At 40.4% G+C, this 23,169-nt stretch overlaps 3 protein-coding genes across 4 annotated transcripts; all 3 read left to right on the plus strand.

Moving 5' to 3' along the window:
• The first annotated feature begins 173 nt into the window (after positions 1–173).
• Positions 174–5,701, plus strand: hyal2b (hyaluronidase 2b). The gene is made up of 4 exons (XM_080462013.1): positions 174–419; positions 1,564–2,543; positions 2,667–2,756; positions 2,858–5,701. The coding sequence occupies exons 2-4, from the start codon at positions 1,593–1,595 to the stop codon at positions 3,245–3,247; spliced, it is 1,431 nt and encodes a 476-aa protein (XP_080318139.1). The 5' UTR covers positions 174–419; positions 1,564–1,592; the 3' UTR covers positions 3,248–5,701.
• Positions 5,702–5,926: 225 nt separating this feature from the next.
• Positions 5,927–11,247, plus strand: abhd14a (abhydrolase domain containing 14A). 2 transcript variants are annotated; one of them, XM_080462014.1, is made up of 5 exons: positions 5,927–6,272; positions 7,330–7,610; positions 7,754–7,869; positions 9,584–9,819; positions 10,342–11,247. In XM_080462014.1, the coding sequence occupies exons 2-5, from the start codon at positions 7,348–7,350 to the stop codon at positions 10,522–10,524; spliced, it is 798 nt and encodes a 265-aa protein (XP_080318140.1). In that variant the 5' UTR covers positions 5,927–6,272; positions 7,330–7,347; the 3' UTR covers positions 10,525–11,247. The 2 variants fall into 2 exon arrangements, with proteins under 2 accessions (XP_080318140.1, XP_080318141.1); XM_080462015.1 differs by having other exon boundaries at positions 5,935–6,272; positions 9,584–9,778; positions 10,393–11,239.
• A 1,449-nt stretch (positions 11,248–12,696) lies between these two features.
• Positions 12,697–22,505, plus strand: LOC308108135 (aminoacylase-1A-like). Its single transcript, XM_080460882.1, has 15 exons — positions 12,697–12,781; positions 13,462–13,607; positions 14,923–14,987; positions 15,068–15,172; positions 15,268–15,362; positions 15,544–15,620; positions 17,617–17,706; positions 18,299–18,355; positions 18,548–18,621; positions 18,701–18,750; positions 19,739–19,883; positions 19,952–20,020; positions 20,105–20,184; positions 20,981–21,041; positions 21,156–22,505. Exons 2-15 carry the CDS (start codon positions 13,481–13,483, stop codon positions 21,318–21,320), a joined length of 1,260 nt encoding a protein of 419 aa, XP_080317008.1. The 5' UTR covers positions 12,697–12,781; positions 13,462–13,480; the 3' UTR covers positions 21,321–22,505.
• The last annotated feature ends 664 nt before the right edge of the window (positions 22,506–23,169 follow it).

Genomic DNA, 23,169 nt, shown 5'->3' on the forward strand with positions numbered 1-23,169 from the left:
TGAAATGTGATTTTGCCCTCATAAGTATGCCAAACAAAAATGTCATCACAATGAAATAAAGCATAAACACTATTATTAATTAGTAGTATTTACTTGGCTAGGAAAACTGGTTAAATACAACGTGTTGTAACTTCTATCACTCTCGGATCCCCCCCTATTTGACAGCCAGATGCAGTGAGCTGTTATTGCTCAACCTTTACGGACAGTCGCGCTTGTCACAGTTCCTGGGCTTGTAGACGTGGTGGTAATTATCGGTATGGACTGAATGGACTCTGGCCGCTGTTATTCACATGGCAGGCCGCTGGAAATGTAACTTATATGGCGGTTACATGGGCAGAAGAAACCCCGGGCGTCCTCGGCTTCAGCGGATGAGACCGGACGGGAGGAAGAAGAAGCTCGTTAGCTCCTGTAGCATGGTGGTCAGTTTCAATGAAACTTTGAGCTAATGTGGCTAAGTCCTTCACTGCCTCTACTCACATTGTTTACAGAGCTTTAAAAAAATAAAAAAACAAAACCCGAGATACATAAAGAAAGAACGCGGCAACTGAAGTTACATTTCGCAATAATCTGTGTCTGTCGAGATGCTCTTTAAAACTTGACTCTACATCTCTGTCTTTTCTTTGTTTACTTAATTTTATTGGACCTGCTTAGATGAAAAGAGAAGTTTGCAGAATAAAACATAGTGCAGAATGATTACTGACATTTTTGCTCAGCTACTGTCATGTTGTTGTTTCTTTGTTCCTATAGTTGTACCTGTGTGTTATGTTAAAAAAAAAAAAAAAAAAAGGTTTTTTTTTTTTTTTAATTATCACCTAGTAAAATTTGACAATTTTCAACACAAGATTAAAAAAAATATAAAAGTTTTAGCTTGAAATTGTAAAGCCAATTATGAAAGACTAATACCAACAGGAAATATACATTACGTATTTTTCCTTCTACTAGGGTAATATGTTACAAAGAGCCTGAAGACTTCAAGCAACACTGCATTATAATTTGTCTTTTTTTAACACATGAACACACGTAAGATTCACTGTAAATAACAAGGATTCACATTCGATCCACTAAATGTTTTGGTGGATTTTTAGGTTGAAAATATCTGAAGATAACTCGTAACTAGTGTCCCGGAAATTAATCCAAGCCAGGGAAAAGTTAATAAGCTAATAAGACGTCATTACATTTTTTTTTTTGAATACACCTTATGATTTTGTGTTAAAACGTTCTGATCCAAACCTGAGTTTTGGCTCACGGTATTGATCCACAAGATTTGCAGTTAGAAGTGCTGTCAGGAGAAGAACAGTCATCCATGAACTTCATCATGTTCTGTTGATGTGAAACTGAGAGAAATATCCCTTTTGTTCCAACCATAGTTGCTCTTCCCAACCTAATATTAAAAACTGAAAGACTATGGTAACAATCCACAGTTGGCGTAATTAATTTTTGAGATACATCCTGAAATCGTGGGATTTCTTTTCTGTCCCACATATGTTCTTACTGTATGTTGTCACCGAGTCATGTAGGGTGATGTACGGATTAAACTAATTAAACTACTGTGTCTCTTTTCAGAGAAAGGAGAGTGAAGGTGGGCAGTGACGATGGAGGTGATGTCCCACTGTCTTAACACCTCAGCTGGCCAGCTGGCTCGGTTGACTCTGCTCGTGGTTTCAACATGGACAGCCTTGTGTTCAGCAGATATGAGGCAGACAAGATGGCCATTATATTCCCAAAAGCCAGTGCTTCTCGCCTGGAACGCACCGACACAGGAATGTGCGCCACGGCATGGTGTAACTTTGTCTTTGGATCATTTTCACATTGTGGCGTCTCCCAATGAGGGCTTTGTCCGACAGAATCTCACTATTTTCTATAAGGAACGCCTCGGGTTGTATCCCTATTATGAGCGTGGTGGCACAGCAGTGAACGGAGGCCTTCCCCAGCTCGCCAGCCTCGCTGAGCACTATGAAAAGATGCCTGAGGGTGTGAAAAAATACATCCGGGAGCCGAAGGCCAAAGGTTTGGCTGTTATTGACTGGGAGGAGTGGCGTCCCTTGTGGATCAGAAATTGGGATATTAAAGATATCTATAGAAGTAAGTCTCGTGAAATGGTGGCCAAAAAGAACCCGAAGTGGACCCCAGAAAAAGTCGCCAAAGTTGCACAGCAAGACTTCGAGCTGTGGGCGCGAAAATTCATGTTGGACACCTTGAAGCTCGCCAAGAATCTGAGGCCCAATCAGCTGTGGGGCTTCTACCTGTTCCCAGATTGTTATAACCACGACTACAGAGGCGGCCTGCAAAACTACACGGGCCGCTGTCCTGCGTTGGAGATGTTTCGCAATGATCAGCTGAACTGGTTGTGGATGGAATGCACGGCGCTTTTCCCATCAATTTACATGGGCTCCGCACTGCGCTCAACAAACTACGGGCGCCTCTTTGTCCGAAACCGGGTGAAGGAGGCGATGCGCCTGGCATCTGTTGGAGATGGGTTAACGCGGCCTGTTTTTGTTTATACGCGACCAACTTACATCAGTCAGATGACCCTCCTAACTGAGGTGAGTTGGTGAGAGAATAGTCATTCATACAGAACAATGTTTTTCATTTTGTCATGTTATGACATTGTTTTACCATTTTTTATAAACGTTTCCATCGTTGATGAAGTTTTCACTCGTTCACAGACTGACCTGGTTTCCACCATTGGAGAGAGCGTCGCACTCGGAGCTGCGGGTGTCATCTTCTGGGGGGACACGTCCTATGCCAGCAACGATGTAAGACTTCTGCCTTCTCTGCTTGTTTCATGCTGAATAGCAGAGGATTCAGTGCGCTTAAGGTTAAGCTGTCTTTTCTTTTTTTTTTTTTAACCTTCTAGGCCAGCTGCTCAACCCTTGATAAGTACCTGACGGGACCACTGGGCCGGTATCTCCTCAACGTGTCCACGGCAGCTGAGCAGTGCAGCCGGGAGCTGTGTAAATCCCACGGCCGTTGTCTTCGCCGAGTGCAAGATAGCGATGTGTATCTCCATCTCAGCACCTCTACGCACCGGATCAGCAGTCAGCGTGGGAAGCTGGAGGTTACAGGAGCGCCCGGCCAAGCGGAGCTGGCTGTTTTCCGTACACACTTTCAGTGCCAGTGCTACAGTGGGTACAGGGGTGACGGCTGTGTTCAGAAAGAAAAGGGGAAGAATAGAGCGTCCTCTGTGTTTGGGACCTGGTCTATGTGCCTTTTACTCCCACTCGGCTTCCTCGCTCTGCTGCATTGAGGAAACGGGAGAAACCCAAAGCACTCTGGCAGCCCTGAAAAGGTCACCTCAGAATATCTGTCATAAATGTGTTAAGGTTCAATGCTTGGACCACATTGATCACCTCAACTTGGTGTCATACTTAAATTACAAAAAAAAAAGTTCAGAAGAATTCACACTAGATGCCCAATAGCACAGATCCTACAGGAGAATGACAAGGGCTGATGCAATGGAGTTTATTGGTTCTTCAAAAAGGGGGACAAGAAAAATGTGAGCCTGGTCCTGCCAGCAGAATGAAATGGGCTTTTAGACCATTTTAGAGAGGAGCTGGAGAGCGACTCCTGGTTATATCTGGTCATCCTTTCTGTCATATTATGTTGAATATTAAAACCATAACTTAAATGCCTCTGCCGCGCTTCACGCCGACCCACATCTGGCTGTCAATAGAGACTGAATGACTCTTTTAGGTTATATAAAGGATGACAAATACTCTTTTCTTTTTGGTAATAGAAACAACATGGCTGGACCTGCCTGTTTCTGATCCGAACTGTGTCTTATCAGGGCTGTAAAGTGATCTTGAAAAGACCAAATAAATATTACCCATTTTTTGAAGACAGTATAATATAGTGATATAACTTAACGCCTACAAAGTTGTAAGCAAACAAAATGTCTTGAAGCAAGTGTATGATAAAAGTATGGCAAGAACAGTAATGATAATACATAAAATATAAGTATTCGTAAAAATATTTTCAAGGTGCCATTTTCGTAATTTATACAATAAAGAAAAGACATTTGCTCCGTTAAATTAAACTTTCTGTTGAGTGAAAACAAGCAGGTTGCTTCAGGTAGTTGTATTTAATAATAATCAAACTAATCGTAACAAATTTAACACTATTACAGATTTGCGGGAAACTAAATGACAGAAATGCCAAAGATATTTTTATTTGTGAAATGGTTTTCAGGCTGTTTTGGTTTAACAAAACTGAAACGTAAGGGATCAGTTTTCAAATGTTCGTGTCAAACTCATTTTATATGATTTATCTGAAGCCTTAAGCATCGTTACTAGTCTGAGAAACTGTGTTGATATTTGAATTTCACCTGTTTGTACTGCAGCTTGTGTCCAAAGTGTCTGAAACGGTCAGCGGTAAAAACTGTTGATTACTGATGGGACCAGCTGGTAAATATCTTTCTGGACTGAACGTTTCATATTTGTACAGCTTGTGTACGTCCAGACCAAACATGAGTTCTGGTACCAGTGAGTGGGTGGAAGATTGTGTTGTTTTCCTCCGACTGGAAAACTGAGATTGGCACAGATAAAAGTGTTGTGGGATTTGCACTTTAACCATTTTTCTGTTGGATTGGGCTTCGACTTGTGAGGTGTTCCTGTTTTTTTTGTGGGTTTTTTTCGTTTTATATTCTCAGTGCAGTATAAATGTGCTCCGTACAGATTTTTGGTCACATCTCATTTTAACGAAACGATCCACTGTGAATCTTGTCTAAAACAAAATGGGTACTTCTAGGGTTGTTCTGCTTCACCTGGATTTCAGATCAGCAATCTGAGATTTTGTTTATGACTTTTAAACAACGTTTTTCTTATAGAGTGAGAGATCCTAAATGCTTTTTCTACATTCATAAAGATTCTCATTCACAGTATGACCTCCTTACCCGAAAGTATGATATCAATCTATTATTGACAGTGACTACTAGGTACAGGGAGATAATAATTAAATTATGATGTAAAAAAGGTAGTTGTGCAAACAAACTTTTGTTTACATGCTTTATCTTCTTTTCACAAGTGAACTGGAGCCTTTTGGAGATCAGATGGTCTTCTCTTTTCATCACTTCAGCCTTAAATGCAATATTGTTGCCCTAAATAACAGTGAGTTATTATAATCGAGTAGCAGTCCACTTTTTGATCAATTGGCAGTTTAATTATGCTCAAATTATTATATTATTTTTTATGCTACCAGCTCACCAGTCAACAGCTTATCACTGTAGCATGTCATGGTGGTGAAAATCTGCAAAATCAAATAAACATGATGATAAAATAAGTTAAAACTGAGAAAAGCAAGACATTGTTCAGATTGTCTCATGCATATAACATTTAGAACTATAGTCTTATAAAAATCCCCAAGGAATATTTGTATTAGCAATGGAAATATGTTCCTCTTCACGTGGATTTCCTCCAATATATGCACCCAAAAGCTTTATTTTGCCCAAACTACACGCATTCATGTATAAAAGATTCAATTTTACTTGACATGGAATTTCCTGAAGGATTTACTTTTTTAAATTTAGCATACACGTTTTCCAAGGACTGTATTTAAGTATTCAATGAAATATGTCAAGCATTTCATCCTCACTGTATAAACGTGACGCCAGTGCCTTGTGTTTTGTGAACTGTCGAGTTAATAATACAGGCTAAATCTTTGTAAAATGTTTTTAACATGTACAAATAAATGCTGGATCTCTATAGAACACTTGTTTTATTTAACCCAACAAACATATTTACATTAAAGCAACGCAGACGAAGACAAAACATGCGCATTCATCGGATCAATAGTTGAAATTTAAATTTTAAATGAAAACATTAAACTCTGAAGTGTTTAAAAAAACTGAAGTCATTACGTTATGAGCGTTGTAAACAGGTTGTAAAAGTACACCATAGGAAGTGACGTCTGCTGTGCGGTGTTGTTATGTACAGCTCTGAAACCACTCCGACGAGAAACACGTGCGTTAAAATCCCCTGTATTTACTAGTCACACTCTCAAATGAATTAGTTTTCTTGACGTTATAGCGTTCACCCGGCCTGTTTTCGCCTGATTGGTGACCGCTCATAACTGTATCGGTAGTTTTTCGTCGTGCAGTCGATTAAAAGCTGTTTTTAGCCATAAACTCCAAGTTAGCCACCGACAGCAGCATCGCTCGGAGCTCCTCAGCTGCACCTCTCATCTCAGGCGAGCAGCGATGCAGAAGACATGAGGATGGACAGGAAAGGCTCGTTTTTCTCTCTCTGAGCGTGTCTGAGCTTTTCTCATCTTTGTAGGTATGTTTCTCTCGGCTGTGACACGAGGAGGCTCTGCTTCTACACTCCCGACACATGCAGCTAATGCTAACTCTCGGGCACTTTTCCCAACAGGGATATTTCCCCCTCCCAGTTGACTCTTTTAATTGTGTGGTGTCAGAGATTTAATGCTCGCTCGTTTCTCATAAACTTAATCTTTCTGGGGTTTAGTTTCTGTTAAGCCACCTCCGCACAGCCACCTGCAGTCCCTCGTGGTTAAGTCCTTATTACATACTTAACTACAAAAGCACGGACATCTGTGTTTCTTACCTTATTTCCTTCTTGAAACAATGCTTCTATGTATTCAAATGTGTGCCATCGAAAAGCCTGATTATTCTCCTCTTGGATAGTGCCACATTTTTAAAGAACACGCATTTGTGGGATGTGCAGCAGAGCTGAGTATGGGTGGCGCCCTTGAAAAGAAATGGACATATCATATATTCTAATGCTCACCAGCGTTTTTAATTTTGCGTTTGGCTCTTTTCATTAAGCTTTTGGTGTCCCAGGGTGCTTTTACAATCAGGTGTGTGAATGAAACCTCTCATCCAGAAAGAAATTTGCAGCAGATGGCAATTCGACATTACCATAGTCTGGGACCAAACTCTTGTTCTCGGTTACCATCCCACAGACGTTTGTTTTGAAGTTAATTAATATTATCTATAGAAAATTTGAAGCACATTCAAGGTGATTGGTGATGGAAGTTTTTGGAAATCTCATTTATAATAAACTGACCAGTCATTTGCCTGTCTCATCATTTTGTGACTGTTCAGCAATACACTGACAAGTACTACATCTGTTCTTTGTCATTTAGAGCATCATGTCTGCGTGGCGTTGTCATTTTCTGTATCAGTGCATGAGGCAACCTCGGTCTAAAGAGAGCTTCTCTTCTGCTTTTTTGAATTTTATTACTTTCAGTAAAAAGCTGGCGGGGATGATGGGTATTAGTTTTGGCAGTATGACATCTATATATTTAATTTACACTAATTGTATGCGTTCATAAACATTAAAACTGTATGAAGGCACTACTTCTACTTTTCAGATCGACCTGCTTGATGAGATGAATTTCTTGCGGAATCGTCTGGTTGTTCTGGGCCTTGTGATGTTGGCCACGTTGCTGCTGTACCTCCTACTGCCAACCATCCGCCAGGGCAGCATGGAGCCGTCTCTGGAAGTTCAGAAATTGGGACTGATGGCCACCTCCCCCCCTCCACTTCCAAGCATCAACGTATCCATCCGCACCGGACATCTACCTGGAGACCCTCCTCTGTTTTTCCGAGAGGCTTTGCCAGTCGATGGAGCTGGACGACAGATATTCCCACGGTGGGCTGACGAGTGGACCCATTTTAAAAACTCAGCGGCTAACATTGTTTTTATCTAACTGCAAACTGGATAGATAATAGTAAATGTAAGTGGACGGTGCCTGCTCAATAATTGTGAATAACAAAAGTAATGTCTTGGTGCAGGCTGCAGGTGGTCCTCCTTCATGGCCAGGCCTTCACGTCTAAAACTTGGGAAGAACTCGGTACGATGTCCCTGCTGGCAGTGAACGGCTATCAAGCTCTCGCAATGGACCTACCAGGTAGAATTAAAATGTTATTAGAATTGATAAGCCTCAAGATCAGTGCTTGTCACAGTGGCTTAATTTCAAGTGTGCAAGATTTAAATATAATGTTCTTAATTAAGTTGGATTTAGTTTTCAATCACCTGCATTGTAACCATAGAAAGGTTTCATTTATCACTACCTAAGATGGGACTTTATTCAGTAACATTGAACAAACCAAACAGATGGAGGGTGTGAAGAGAGGGCTTCTCGCACTTTTGTGAGTCAGTAAGCTTTATTTATTTACAGAGCACCTTACAGGACAGAAAATGCAGCTCACGGTGCTTTAAAAAGCAGAATACAAAAAAAACCGAAATGTGCATATTCCAATTATTAAGAGGAAAAAAAACAATACTAAATATTGGCTCAAATAATAGAGTAATTTAAAAGTAAGGCTATATAGGTAGACTTTGAATTGTGACTGGAAGTTTAATGCCTGTGGGTGAGTTGATGTTGATATTTTTTAAATCTGAGAGGAGCTTTTTTCGCACGCAGTAATGTAAGCAAACAAAGTTTGACACGTTAATCTTTTTAAAGTAGATTAGACACAAAAGCTTCACGTTTTATATGAACATAAGTTGTAAAACACTTAGTAATTAGCAAACAATCTCATAAACTGTATCGATCCATTCATCTTATATACCGCTTAATCCTAATGCAGTGTGGTGGGGAGCTGGAGTCAATCTCAGCTAACTATTTTTGAGGGCGAGATACAACCTGGACCGGTCATCAGACCATCACAGAGCAAACACAGAGAGACAGACAACAACAACACACACACACACACACACACACACACACACACACACACACACACACACACACACACACACACACACACACACACACACACACACACACACACACACACACACACATTCACTAGAGGAAATGTAGGGTCAACAATTGGACTGTGGGAGAAAACCTGGAGGACACACACACACACACACACACACACACACACACACACACACACACACACACACACACACACACACACACACACACACACACACACACACACAAAGCTGATAGCGCACTCTTGTGGTTGAAAGTTGCGGACAACCGTGGACAGTTCATGTTCTACATGAAAAACAGGAGCAGTAAAGAAGGCAGAGCCATACCTTTGATACAATTGTTTTCAATAGGAATGAATCTCTTATTAATAAACAGATACTGTTCCTGCTCTGCTTCAAGCAAATTCTTGTATCTCTTTATTAACTTTTGTCTAGTAATTGCAATTATAGTTGTAATCTTTTAACACAGTTATGATAGGTAAAGTTAATGTATATCTTTTATCGACTAGGAGTTGGAGGGGGGCGCAGGTGATTTCCACTTCAGCAGATTGAAATGTCATGGACATGATGATATATACAGTAGCATACACAATAAAAGCTACAAAGCCTGCCTGTTTTTTGGGGGAGTGATAGAGTGGATGTGTACGATCCCAAACAGAGCATTTAGTGCCATCGGGTTAAGTGGAACGCTTCAGCATGCTTAGATTGAGACAAATATTTCTTAAAGGGATTTTTATTTCAGTTTGAACCTTGTAAAACAAAGTGGAAATAATAAGTCTGCGCACGTGTGAATTTAATGCAGTCTCTGCTTGCTAATGTTAAATATTCCATTTATTTGAATTTGCCTCTATTTTTTATTTTTTTTTGTGTGTGTGTGTATGTATTTCTTCTTTAAGGTTATGGAAAATCACCTGACTCAGAAGCTCTGAAAACCGACCAGAGTCGTGTCGACCTGCTGTCACGGTTCATGGAGTCTTTGGGTGTCCGAACAGCAGTGCTTTTGAGCCCGTCCATGAGTGGCCACTACTCCATTCCCTTCCTGGTGAAGAACAGTGTTCAGCTGCACGGATTCATCCCTATTGCCCCAGTTGGTACCCGGAGTGTGTCCCCTCAGCAATACCAAAGTATTCAGGTGAGGCAGGGCCGGATTACAGTGACGTGACTGCGAACATCGATGCAATAAAACACTTGCTGCAGAATTTAATTTGACCAGCAGGAGGAGCCAAGTTCGATTCTGGCTTCATGTCTGTCTGTTCTATCTGTGCCTACCTAAGTGGGTTTATTGTGTGTGCTGAAGCTTCCTCCTACAATCCAAAGACATCTTTGTTCACTTGATTTGGTGATTTTAAATTGGTCACAGTTGTAAGTGTGTGAAACCTGCCCAGGGTTTATCTTGTCGTTGGCTCAGCTGCAACAAGCTAAACAGGATAACGTGGCTGCAGAGGATGGATGGGACGAATGATCAAAGTCCAACGTTGTCACGCCGTCTGACTCCGTAATCTTTGAACTTTTCTGTCACTTGTCTGCAGCCAGTTCTATTACTACGTTATGCAAGAGTCTGTAATAATATAACCACTCGACAGTAGATTCACAACATTAATAAGTCATGAAGCTGTATTGTGTATGCTCAATCCTTTACTCCTGTGCTTTGCAGACTCCCACTCTCATCGTGTATGGAGCTCTGGACACAAACCTGGGTGCCCAGTCCCACCACAACCTCATACAGCTCCCAAATCACTCCGTGCTAAAGTTAGAAGGAGCTCGTCACGCCTGCTACATGGAGAAACCCCGAGAATTTCACCAAGGACTCATTGAATTCCTCAGCAAACTGAAGTGAGATGTGTAGAGGAAGTGGTAAATAAAAGAAGGCAAGAAATAGAAAAGAAAGGGATAACCTGTCATCTATACAGTTGTTTCAAATGACAAGTTCTGTTACAAGAGACAAAACTCAGCATCATTCATACTGTAATATCACCTGGGGTATTGTGTGTAAAATATTGAGCTGCACAAGTTGTCATCATGAATGTTATTTTCTTTCAATATTTTATGGTGTCACTTTAAAAAAAAAAAAAAAACCTTTAGCTCAGCTTGATGTAATATTTGCCTTATGTGTATAGCAGTACATTTAGTTTCATGTGTTTTAATTGTGTCTCTATTTGCATGTAAAGACATGGAATGTCTTTGCTTTATTGGCATCATTGATCATTTTTGTAGGTGACTGTATGTCTGCAAATGTTGCAGTCACCTGTATTTAAAAAAGCTTCTGCCAGTTTCACACTTGAAAGACTTTCATAAGAAGAGATGGTAGCAATCTCAGCTTCCCAAATACATGCTGTGCTCAAAAAGCAGGATTAGTACAAACTGTATAAAAAAAGAAAAATGTACAAAAGAGTATGGACCATATACAAATAATTTAAACTCACTTGTATTTGTATAGTGCTGATAAAGGTTTATGTAATATATTTGCAATAAGTTTGGACAATCATGCCAAGAATAGGATGGAAGTCGAACGATCTGTGCATTGATTAAAATAAAAACAAGAAACGTGTTTGATATGGTTCCTTTGGCTCAGTGTTGATAAACTACTGACCACAGGGTCGCAGAGCCTCTTTAAATATTTGACAGACAATGACCATTTTAGAATGAAAAGTTGGTATGGTATGTGACATCCAATAGGACTGCATGTAAAAGTATTAATGTGCACCATTATTTAGCACATATGCCACTGACTTGAATATATTCAAAATTCAATTGTTTTTACAAAGAACTGTTATCCAGAAATGCAACTTTTCAAAAATGTCCCTATGGACAGTTTACATGGTCCCACCTGATGGACGCTAGTTCACACCCCATCAACGTACCTATACAAGCATATAGAACAACTTGGAATTTCCAGTCAGTAGAATTACGTAGGTACATATAAATAACATGCTATGGGGAAATATGTTAATTCCAAATAGAAAAGCTCCCAAACCCAGAAATGAACTGGGGATATTGTTGTTGTGAGGCAAGATGGTTAAACATTATTGCCTTGTGCAGGCCATTACTAGTTTTCATCCTATATCAAATGTTCCTGGTTTAAGGTGTAGCCTAACTGCATGGATTTGTTTTCTCCTTCATGAAGCCCTTTTTTTACTCCACATTTCATACTGCTGCCGGTAATTCTCCAAAGATCTTTACAAATTGTCTCAACAGAAAAATTTCACTGAAAAGTCACAACTGCATTGACAGAACTTCATTTAATACATCAATGGAACAAACCCAGGTTGCACCCAGTGGTTAGTAGTTCAGAGGGTGTTCATACCTCACAATGAGGAGGTCGTGGATTTAAATACTGGCCAGAGCCTTTCAGTGACCTTTCGCCCCATGCATGTGTGAGTTTTCTCTGGGTACTTTGGTTTCCTCCCACAGTCTAAAATCATGCATGTGAGGTTAATTGGTAACTACAAATTGCCCTTAGGTGCCAATGTGAGCATGGGTGTTGTTTGTCTCTCTGTGTTTGCCCTGTCATGGACTGGTGACCTGCCCAGGGTGTATCCTGCCCTCGTCCACAGTTACCTGGGATTGGCTCCAGCACCCTGCAACCCTGATCAGGATAATTATATGAGATGGATGGATTTGAATATAAGGCCACGTGGTGGAATAGTCGTTTGCACCATTACCTCACAGCCAGAAATTACCCTGTTTAAGTCTGGGCAGACCCTTTCTGTGCAGTTTGCACTTTCTTTCCGTGAGTATGTGGGTGTCCTCCAGGTACTCCCCATTTCCATTCACAGAGGTGAATGTGTTTGTCCTGTGATGGACCGACATGTCTACTCTGCTTTCTGGGTGTATTCGAATATTATAAATTTAAATTTAACGTATTATTTTGGAAATATTTAAAATTGAAATCAAGTTGAATGCACACTACAGTAGTTTTATTTTTCTTCTTTTTTCAAATAATCTTTGATTATTTTTCTGTCTCTGTGTCTGCGCTGTGTGAGAGACTTGACATGTGACGTGTGGGCCTGTCCGCAGTCAGCTGACAGGAGGCAGCAGCGGCCGGTGTCGTTCACCTGACGACTGCCAGCAGGTTCGACACGGACGCACACGGGGTGAGTACCGCGAGCAGTCACAACAAGCGGACGAGGGTAGAAAACCTTGAACGTCCATGTCCTGCTGTGCTGTACTATCTTCTCGTTTGCGCTACAAGCGGTGTGCGCGAGCCGTGAAGACGCAGCTGCCGCTCGAGACACAAGTTAACTTGCACGAGACAGCTAGCTTAGCTTGTAGCTTCCAAGCAGGGCTCTGACGCCGCGATAGCCCGAGGCGGCTCTCGTGGAGTCATGTTTTATAACATCTTTCAAGTTTATAATATTCAAGTACACCCAGTGATCCAAATATTTCTTCTTCTTGGTATTATTCTGACTTCTTCCGCGCCACGCTATTTCTCCCGCAATCTTTAACCGACTTGAACTATTCAAACATCAAAACGTGCAGCTCGTTCATGAGAGTGCTATGCTGTGTGCTTTTTATATCTTCAACTGTTTCCGAATGAATAAAACAACTACTGCGGACCAGGCAGATCAGTGGCTGTTGCCATGGAGACGCAGGGGCGAGAAGCAGATAAAAGGAGATCAGCTATATTCAGCCTTCAGCATTCACACTTGCATGTTCTTCTGGAAATGCAAACCTCTAGTTTTTATTGTATTCATTGTACTCATCATTTTGTTTCCATTCATTGTGTTCGAATGAACGATATAATAAAACACAGTCCTGTTTGTGTGTCTTGAAGGGCAGTGTTAAAAGCCACCATGCTGCCTGATAAAGACGGTCCAGGTGTTGGAGGAGGACAGAGCTCTCCAGAAGGAGAGGACCCCTCTGTCAGTCTGTTCAGAGAGTACCTCCGCCTCAAAACTGTCCACCCAGAGCCCGACTACGGTGAGACACTTTGTTGTTGTTACACGTGGACATTTAACAATCCTGTTTGCTCTTGTCAGACGTTTCCAAGTCAGCTGCTTGTTGTGGGTGAAAGAATACAACAACCACAACAACAACAGTTATTCATCTTCTAGACATTCACCTTTCTCAAGTATGGGTAGACAGGGTGCACGCGCTCACAGTCTCAACTACGAGCAATTTAGAGTGACTCAGTTAACCTGACACGAGATTTTGGTTGTGACAATTATAGCCTCCAGTTGAAAGAATAGGAAATAATTTGAGCCCATAAAATACTGTCGGATAATTATTTTTTGTCCCATTGAAACTATGATAAAAATATATTATAAAAAATGATATATTAAAATCTGTATGTAATTTAATAGCATTTTCATTATACTTAATTTATTTTTTAAATGCACCTGTAATTCCATTGAGTATCTGTTAGTACATTTAATGCAGGATGAGCACAAAATGAGGAAGAAGATGTGAAATACACGACGGATATTAGCCATGCCTGGACCCAATGAAAAGATGTATTAGGTGTTGTGATCAAATAAAAGCAGACATGGATTATAGAAATGTATTCAAATAGCTACTTTGTGTTTTCAAAGGACATTTTATGTCCTGGACATTTTCCCTTATATACAAGTAAAAACCTTGAGATAGTATTTCAACAATTGCCAGGTCAATGTTGAGTCAAGTATGTGAGCTTTTAAAGCTCCAGCAGATGATTTTAACTATCTCATAAGTCTAGATTTGCAAACGGAGTTTGAAGCAAGCACTTGTTAGTATCTAATAGCATTTTACGTGAGCAGGTCGCAGCAGTCACTGACACTCGCAGGCTTACAACCACCGCGTCGGCCATCTTTGACCCGGCCTCACGGTGGGACTTAAGACCACCGATTGGAACCACGACCAAAGATTTTGCCACGACTCTCCCACGATTGCAATCTTTCGCTTTCGTGTGTAGAGGGCTTTAGTCGAGTGAGGAACATTTATAGTTTTGCTGTGCTTGTTAGCACGGATCAAAATGAATCACCCCAACTGGATAAAAGAGTTAAATAAATAATCTGTAGAGTATAAGATGATGCATAAAAATCAAAGTCCAGATTTCACTTGAATTAGTAATCTATTACAGCTTCACTGGGCACAGAGCTGTGAGGCTTTGGTTCTGTGTTGGATTATGCACACTATTGGGTCTCACTGACCTGAGAAGTGCTAACAATGCATACCGATAACCAGAACAGACTACCACTATACAGCTGCGTTATTAATATTTAAACCACTGTTCCACTAACTGTTTATTCATTCATAGACGCCGCTCTCAGATTCCTGGACAGAATAGCGGAGGAGCTGGCGCTGCCTATGAAAAAGATTGAGGTGTGTGTCACTGGTTTGAGTTGAGCAGAAAACAGGTTTCCATACTGTAAGGTTGTGACGGAGGAAACTTTTCCACGTAGGTCTGTCCGGGCAGAGTCGTGTCAATCATGACATGGGAAGGGACAAAGCCCACCTTGAAATCCATCCTACTGAATTCCCACACAGATGTTGTGCCTGTGTACCAGGTATGACATCTTGTCTATGTTTGCAGTGTTTCAAACCTATTGTTGCCTGTTATAGACATGAAAAAAAATGGATTTGATATCAATCTCTTCTCCAGGAACATTGGAAATACGATGCTTTCAGTGCTTTCAAAGATGCAGAGGGCAACATTTATGCCCGGGGATCACAGGACATGAAATGTGTAACTATACAGTGGGTATTAACTGCCTTAATAACTGGTTTTGTTGAACAGGATTTCTGCTCTAGTATTTGTGATCTTCACTTTTATCTCAGTAGTAAGACACATGTTTTATCACCCGCTGTGTCCCTTTAGTTTACACCTCATTTCTTGTTTCTGTCGTGTATCTGTGAGTTGTGCTTTTGCTTTCTTCAGATATATCCAAGCAATCAGGAGACTGAAGGCAGACGGATGGAAGCCAATACGCACTGTACATTTAATGTTTGTTCCTGGTGAGATATACGTTCCCTCCTCATCTCTTGTTTGGGATTCATGATCTCATTATTTGTTCTGTTTAGTTTTGCCTTTGGCCACACCCATAGTAACAGCAGTGGGAATAAGTGATAGTGTTAAACACAGTTTTACTGCCGCTCCTAATTATTCTAAATGTTAATTCAGCATTGCAATGGGGAAAAAAAAAATCCATGCACATTTCGAAAGACATGGTTATTTAATTGGTTAAAGATGCAAAGACCCTACAGGGACTTCTCTTTTTTTTTTTGATTAGACTTGATGTGATTTAAAGCTGTGACATGATCCATTAACCCTCAGCCTATGTAATGTAGACTGATGCTGTTTTCTCTTATGTTTGCAAGCTGTGGGATGTGGATGTGACCTTTGTATTTATGTATAAATCCCCTCTTGTTAGAGCACGTGACCTTTTGTTTGTTTGAATTTTTCAGCAAACTCTAGTGTTCCAAAGGAAGAACAAATACTGACCGCAAACTTTGCAAAACTTCTATACTCGATTAGATAATCTCTCATTTGTGTGACGTTTAGCGCATGAATTCTGCAGTTATCACCACATAGTATTTTGTGAAGACACACCGACCTTGAACTTTGAGTAAAATAACTGAATCGAATCTGCATGAACATCTGCAACAAAACTTTAACAAATCCCCTTGAGGTGTTCTGCAGATATTGTGTTCATGAGATCAGAACCAATGTGGGATTTTTTGGCTTTAACAACCACACAATGGTTTCAGTATGCTTCACAAATGAGAATTTCTTTAATAAAGCCTTTGTTTTAGAGACGTAACGAGTGTTGTGTGGATTATAGCAAAGGTAGAGGGACAGTTCTCCCTGTTGAGGTGCACAAGGTGTTTATTTGACTTGTCAGCATCTATTCTGAAACAATTGTTAGACTGATAGTCCACTGTTGTGCTCGTGACCATATTTGGTACTTATTCCTTTGTGTTTCTTCAAAACTGAATGAAAAAAAAAAAATAGTTGTCAAATACATAGAATCAGATGTAGCTTGCAGAATTTGTGTACATAATGACAAAGCAGGATGTTTCTGCTTTAGGCTTTTATATATTTTTGGTTAAAGGGGTCCTATCATCCAGCTTTGCAACACTTTCACATGGTCCCGTTGGTCCAAAAACGTAGTATTCAAAGTTTATTTTGCCCCCAAATTCAGCTTTTCCTTGTTTTTCAACCATTTGAATATCGGATCATATGAGCTGCGTTCAGAATCTGCTGTCTGTGTGAGCTGGACTGGCTCCGCCCACACGTGCCCTTCTTGGCCATCTCGTGGTGCCATGTGCCAGAGCAGAGCTGCCTAATTGTGGTAGGGTCAAACGGAGGGCCAGCAAGTACAACATTGTTACACATGAGCTCACTCACAGTTGACCTCTGACCTGTGAATCTTCCAGATCCAGCTGGAGAATTCCTTCAGTCATGAAGAGTGAACTTGAATTTTTCCACAATTCAGGCTTCAGTAAGAATAATCATTCGATGAGGCAGATGGTGGTTTGAACTAAGTGGTGGAACTTGTATGTTTAGTGGTTTGACATCCCATCTTATTTATTAGCTGATCATGAAAGAGCAGAAAACTGGAGTTGAATCTGTTTGTTTGTTCTGACCAGAAAAGACCATCCAGGACCTTCTCCGGTCAGATTCAGCCATTGCCAGCTGCGTGAAACGTGTGTGTGACTGTGTGTTTTGTTCTCCGAGGCCACTGGTACATGTCGTGTTTTGTCTGTTTACCACACAAAGGCTTTTGTTTAGGTCTGCATAAACTGAATCTAAAATGGCAAGACAGCTTCCTTTTGAGTGGCGTAGCGGTTTGTTTTTTGAGTGTGACGGCACTTCCAGGATTTTAGTGATTTGACCTTATTGCAGTTCCTTACAGTCAAATGCCTGAGGTGTCATGTGAGCAACCTGAGAAACAATAATCTGACTGCTTTTGAAAAAACATTGTGCTTCTTTTGTTCATTTTGTATTCAGATGAGGAGGTTGGAGGTCATAAGGGAATGGAAACATTTGTGAAGCACCCAGAGTTTCAGAAATTAAACATTGGCTTTTCCCTTGATGAAGGTAAATGACACTTTTTCACAACATTTTTCAGCTGGCTTCTTATTGAATTGGAAAAACCACTTATCGGGTTTTAATTGTTCCTAAAGAATATCGTCATAACCCGACACCTCAGATACTTCAATCTCATGTCCAAGTGGTTATGCAAGCAACAAGTTTAAACTGCTGGTTGCCATGGTAACAATACTTGAGCTGCATAGCCAGTGAAATCCCAGATGAAACTTAGATACCTGACTACAAATACACTTCTGGTGAAATTTAAAATATAGAGGAATAAAGAACTTATTGTGTGGGATAGGGTTAGGGTTCCTCCTCATGAGGGAGCTGTGGAATAACGATTAAGATGGGGCTTAGAGCTATGACTTTAAAATCCAAGAAAACATTTTCATATGCGCTTTGGACATGGCAAACTTGATAATTAAACCTTTTGGACTTTGTGTCTAAGACATTTTAAACAAAATATTTGTCTGTGAAATCCACATTGTTTTACTTCAGTAGATATATTGTTCCATGTCGGTGTGACAGAGGTTGACATCAGTCAGATGAAATATGTCCAAACTAGAGTTTTATGTATTTTTCTGTCCGTGTTCTGCAGGTCTGGCCAATCCTGGTGATGCCTTCACTGTGTTTTACGGGGAGAGGAACCCCTGGTGTGAGTATCAAGTACACAATATCGAAGCATTATCACATTCTTCCATTGTGTCTCATGAAAAAAACATTTCAATCTCTGTCTCTTAGGATAATAAAACTTAAAAATGAATGAAATGTAGTGTGTCCAATTTAACCTCCTCTGGGTGGTGATAATGCACGCCTTCATTGAACCAAGATGATGTCTGTTTCTCAGGGATTACGGTCCACTGCCCCGGCAGTCCTGGTCATGGCTCCAGATTTGTGGAGAATACAGCTGCTGAGAAGCTGGTAAGCATTAATGTCAACGGTATCAGTTTAGGAAAATTCCCACAGAAAACTCAATGACCTATATTTCTGCTTCACACAGCGGCAGGTGATAAACTCCTTCCTGGACTTCAGAGAAAAAGAGAAACACAGGTGAGACTGGTTAAATCTAGCTATTTAATTCTATGCTTAAGTAATTTCTCATGAAAAGGACGATGTATAATCAGGAGGGATTTTCTTTTTTTTTAATCTTGAAATTGCAATAGTTGATTTATTATTTGAATTCATCGCTATCGACTCTGCCATTCCCAATAGTGAATCCTCTCACTATTGGGAGTTTCAAGTAATTTCTTGCTTGAAATTAATAGTCTATATTTGATATGCTGAAATCTCCATATTTTACATTCGGACTAATTTCAACTGTTCAGTTGTTGGATGCAGTGGTTTCCTCTTAGAGCAATGAACCCTCTATGCAGTTTAAGGTCCTATTTCATATTCAAAGCTGCAGCTGTTATATGTGATCTGCACTGGTGAGGCAGTAATATCTCCTAATAGAAATATTCCACTCTATTTAAAAACTTTCAAAATGGTCTGATGATTTTTGAGTGGTGATGCCGTTATGCTGGTTTTAATTATGATGGGGACATTTAGCTTATGTTTGCATATAATAATCAAACACGCTGTCATTCTGTGGCAAACACTCATTTACGAGATTGTAGAAATATGCAGTTTTTCCTGCTCATTAATCAAATTTTAGAGAAGTCTTTGTAGTTTAAGTTCTGGGGGAAATTATAAATTCAAGACAACTATGGGCGTTTTTACTGTGTCAGTCTGAAAACAACCAATTTGCAAGATCCTGTCCAGTGCACTTTCATTCACATTAATAAAATAAAATAAAAAAAATCAAGAGATTTAATTCAGCCTGTTTACAAGTATAGAGGTGGGAAGCTGTCCCCTTCTTGTTACAAAGTTCAATGTCAAGTTGACTTTTCTTTCTTCCAAGGTTCAACTCATTCATTCAAATTCATTGAATGAATTTGGAAGAAAAAAAACTGATAAATGAAACGGCCCCACTTGAGGTTTGATTGCTCCATAACAACAGAACAGAAACTTTCCCTCTGCCTTGTATAATTCATTTCAGGCTGAACACGAGCGAGTGTTTCACACTTGGTGACGTCACGACAGTGAATATGACCATGGTGAAAGGAGGCGTGGCCTACAATGTCATCCCAGCTGAAATGGATGTGAGCTTTGACCTGAGAATTCCTCCGACAGTAAACCTGCAGGTGAGTGGACGTGCACATTTGTCTCCCAAGTGTCAGTGTTAACCCTGCATTCATGTGTAAATTACCAGGAGTTTGAAGCAAAAATCAAACAGTGGTGCAAAGAGGCAGGAGAGGATGTGACTTACGAATTTGCTCAGGTCAGTGCGTCAAACTCTCTCATGAAATGACCTGTGGTTTGTTTGGTCTGTCTAATGAACTCAATCGACCGTCACGTCTTGCAGAAACACATGAATCAGAACATCACGTCAACAGAAGAGAGAGAGCCATGGTGGAGTGCCTTCAGCGCTGCTTGTAAAGCGATGTAAGAAAACTGTTGTTTTTTTTCTCCATTATGTCTTCTTATGCAATCATTGTAATATATTCACTCTGGGTTTTCACACGTTGGTTGCAAATGTTCACACAGATTTCACAGTGCGCCGCTTGTGTTTAGAAAGAGCTGGTTGGTCCTTAAATACATTACATCTTTGGAAGACGTTCTTGTTTTTTTATATCTTAGGAAAGCCTTGAAGGAATATATTAAAATTTGGCCCGTATTTTCAGTTTAGCTCGAGTGTGAACTGGCCCATTGTGTGGTTGTTTAAAGCCAAAAAACACCACATTGGTTCTGATCTCATGAACACAATATCTGCAGAACACCTCAAGGGGATTTGTTAAAGTTTTGTTGCAGATGTTCATGCAGATTCGATTCAGTTATTTTACTCAAAGTTCAAGGTCGGTGTGTCTTCACAAAATACTATGTGGTGATACCTGAAGAATTCCTGCACTAAATGTCACACAAATGAGAGATTATCTAATCGAGTATCGAAGTTTTGCAAAGTTTGCGGTCAGTATTTGTTCTTCCTTTGGAACACTAGAGAAGGTAAACATCCTGAATATTTGTATATTACCATGTTGTCATTTCAGTGGAGCTTGGAATGATACAACTATTTAATTGACTTCTTCAGCAAGCTTTACATTCCTTTAACTGACTCTGCGGATCAACTTGGTTTGACTTTAATACTGTTTGGGTATTGCTGCTATGCTGATTTAATCTAATCTTGGACACACTGTCCTTGTATCCTGAAAGGCCAAATCTCATGTTAGCATCTCTTCTGTAGGAACATGACTTTGGAAAAGGAGATCTTTCCAGCCGCCACAGATAGCCGTTTTATCCGAGCGGTGAGTAACCCCCCCCCAAAAAAAGCTTCTTTCTTTTAGTAGAGAATCATTTTGTAAATACATAGGTTTTTATTTATTGAGGATTCCTTTGACTTTTTGTCTTTTTGAATACAGGTGGGCATCCCTGCTATCGGCTTTTCTCCAATGAACCGGACGCCGATCCTGCTGCACGATCACAACGAGTATCTGAATGAGCAGGTCTTCCTGAAAGGCATCAGCGTGTACGAGAGGCTCATCCCAGCTCTTGTCAGCGTTCCTGCCTTTCCCGATGAGGCTTAGGAAAGCGATCAGTTTTTAATCCTCTCTAAAACACATTTTAGCCACGATGATATTCACCTTGAGGAACTTGCCGAAATTACCAAAGAATAATATCATTTATATGATTAGCCAAACTGAGCACTTAACCTTTGATACTGTTAATTATTTTTATGATTCTCAGGATATAATCACACTGAGTGTTCCATTAATGTTGGATTTACCATAATTACTGTATGTCAGCGTTGTTGATTGAGTGTGTGCGTGTGTAATCTTCAATTATCACTCGTCATGTAAACCATATTTTTCATTCGTGTTGGAAAAAATCAACCTTACTAAAATGTGAAGATGACTTTGAATAACTCTTCTATTAAACCACCACCGTATTGTCACTTTGTAAATTAAGCTAAATGTGAATCGAGATAAAATATTTATTAAACTGGAATTGAATAAATGTATTCTTTTTCCTTTCCATTTCCATTATAGTCAGTTTATATCGTGCAGACTTCATTAACCCACGTTGATCTGCTGTTGAAAGTTGATCAATGACGAGAAAGTGGAATGCGAGCAGCGTACAGACAAATGTTTCACCTCCAACCAACTGTTTGCCTCAAGGACAGTAAATTAACAATATATCAACCGCCTACATCAATCTACATCAATACAGTGCTGAATCCATTAGCGCAGCCTTTATTGATAAGTTCACCCCACCCATAATTACAGGACCATCATGAACAGCATTCTGCAGCAAAGCATTCGAGGAACTGGAATTGGTGTTTCACGAGGCACTTAAAATTCACTTTCTAAAGCGACGCAGCACTCCCAGGAGTGTCATTTCCGTCGCATTTGGTACACAGCGTGGTTTTGGAGATGACTCGGGTCGTCGGGTGTCTTTTTATCCGTGAAGAAATTTCTCAGCTACGTATGATACTTGAGAAATTCTGCACAGGCTCTTTCAAGTCTCAGATTATAAATCCGGAGTTTTGCTGATGGTGACAAGGCTGGCAGTTGTAACTTTTAAGTGAAATGATAACTTCACTGGTGGGAAATTCAATTTGGTTCGCCGACTCCTCTTTACACCGCCAGTGGTTCAAAGGCTTAACTTGTCTTATTTAATTTTGTGACGGCACATATACCACTAGTTTCAACTCTAGACTGATGTAAACATGACTTCATGTGTCTTCAACATAACTCATCTTAGCTTGGATCAAATAAACAATAACTAAAGACCAGGATGTTTTTGAAATGGAGGGGCAACAAGGGAAGATGAATTAAAAATTAATTTCCATTTGTGATGCTGTTTACTGGAGGTAAAGGTTGGTCTCATCTGCAGTTCAGCTCTCTTTAGAGTCCTCGTCCAATTAACAGTGTGGCTCTCCGAGGGGGACTGGCAGGAAGACTGTGCACTCAGTAATTAGTCCTCTCTCTCCCCAGGACATGACAGCAGTATTAGCACATGAGGCCATCAGGGAGACGAATGAAAGCTGAACCCACATCCTTCCTCCCAGAGGGGGCAGGAGAAGGTGCAGTCATCCTGTCGGGTCAGCTGATGGAATCTAAATGCCTGGCTGCGGGAAAAGATAGGTCCTGTTTAACAGTCAGAGGCTCCTTTTTCCTCGTATTTGTGGTATAATCAAACACATACCCAGGTACAATAAAGCTGGCTGTTGATGTGTTAATGTCAAAATCTGCACATTGCGTAACCGTTCCACCTATAGATCTAAGAATTACTCTCTGCTTAGTCCTGCTATGTTCACATCTTTGTTAAGAATCACCCGGAGCAGAGAGCCAGCTCACATTTTGGGAAATGCCCAATTTAACCTGATTCATGTCGCTTTTCTACACGCTCTGCGGTGCTGTTATTAAACAGAGA

Source organism: Lipophrys pholis, assembly GCF_963383615.2.
Source record: "Lipophrys pholis genome assembly, chromosome: 4".
Taxonomy (NCBI): domain Eukaryota; kingdom Metazoa; phylum Chordata; class Actinopteri; order Blenniiformes; family Blenniidae; genus Lipophrys; species Lipophrys pholis.

Bases quoted from the DNA above. Each gene is read 5' to 3' on its own strand.
- abhd14a (XM_080462014.1), top strand. From the start codon at position 7,348: ATGAATTTCTTGCGGAATCGTCTGGTTGTTCTGGGCCTTGTGATGTTG. The intron at 7,611-7,753 runs GTGGGCTGACGA...GTCTTGGTGCAG, and splicing joins GGACGACAGATATTCCCACG to GCTGCAGGTGGTCCTCCTTC. The intron at 9,820-10,341 runs GTGAGGCAGGGC...TGTGCTTTGCAG, and splicing joins AGCAATACCAAAGTATTCAG to ACTCCCACTCTCATCGTGTA.
- LOC308108135 (XM_080460882.1), top strand. From the start codon at position 13,481: ATGCTGCCTGATAAAGACGGTCCAGGTGTTGGAGGAGGACAGAGCTCT. The intron at 20,185-20,980 runs GTAAGAAAACTG...TCTCTTCTGTAG, and splicing joins AGCGCTGCTTGTAAAGCGAT to GAACATGACTTTGGAAAAGG. The intron at 21,042-21,155 runs GTGAGTAACCCC...TTTTGAATACAG, and splicing joins ATAGCCGTTTTATCCGAGCG to GTGGGCATCCCTGCTATCGG.
- hyal2b (XM_080462013.1), top strand. From the start codon at position 1,593: ATGGAGGTGATGTCCCACTGTCTTAACACCTCAGCTGGCCAGCTGGCT. The intron at 2,544-2,666 runs GTGAGTTGGTGA...ACTCGTTCACAG, and splicing joins AGATGACCCTCCTAACTGAG to ACTGACCTGGTTTCCACCAT. The intron at 2,757-2,857 runs GTAAGACTTCTG...TTAACCTTCTAG, and splicing joins CGTCCTATGCCAGCAACGAT to GCCAGCTGCTCAACCCTTGA.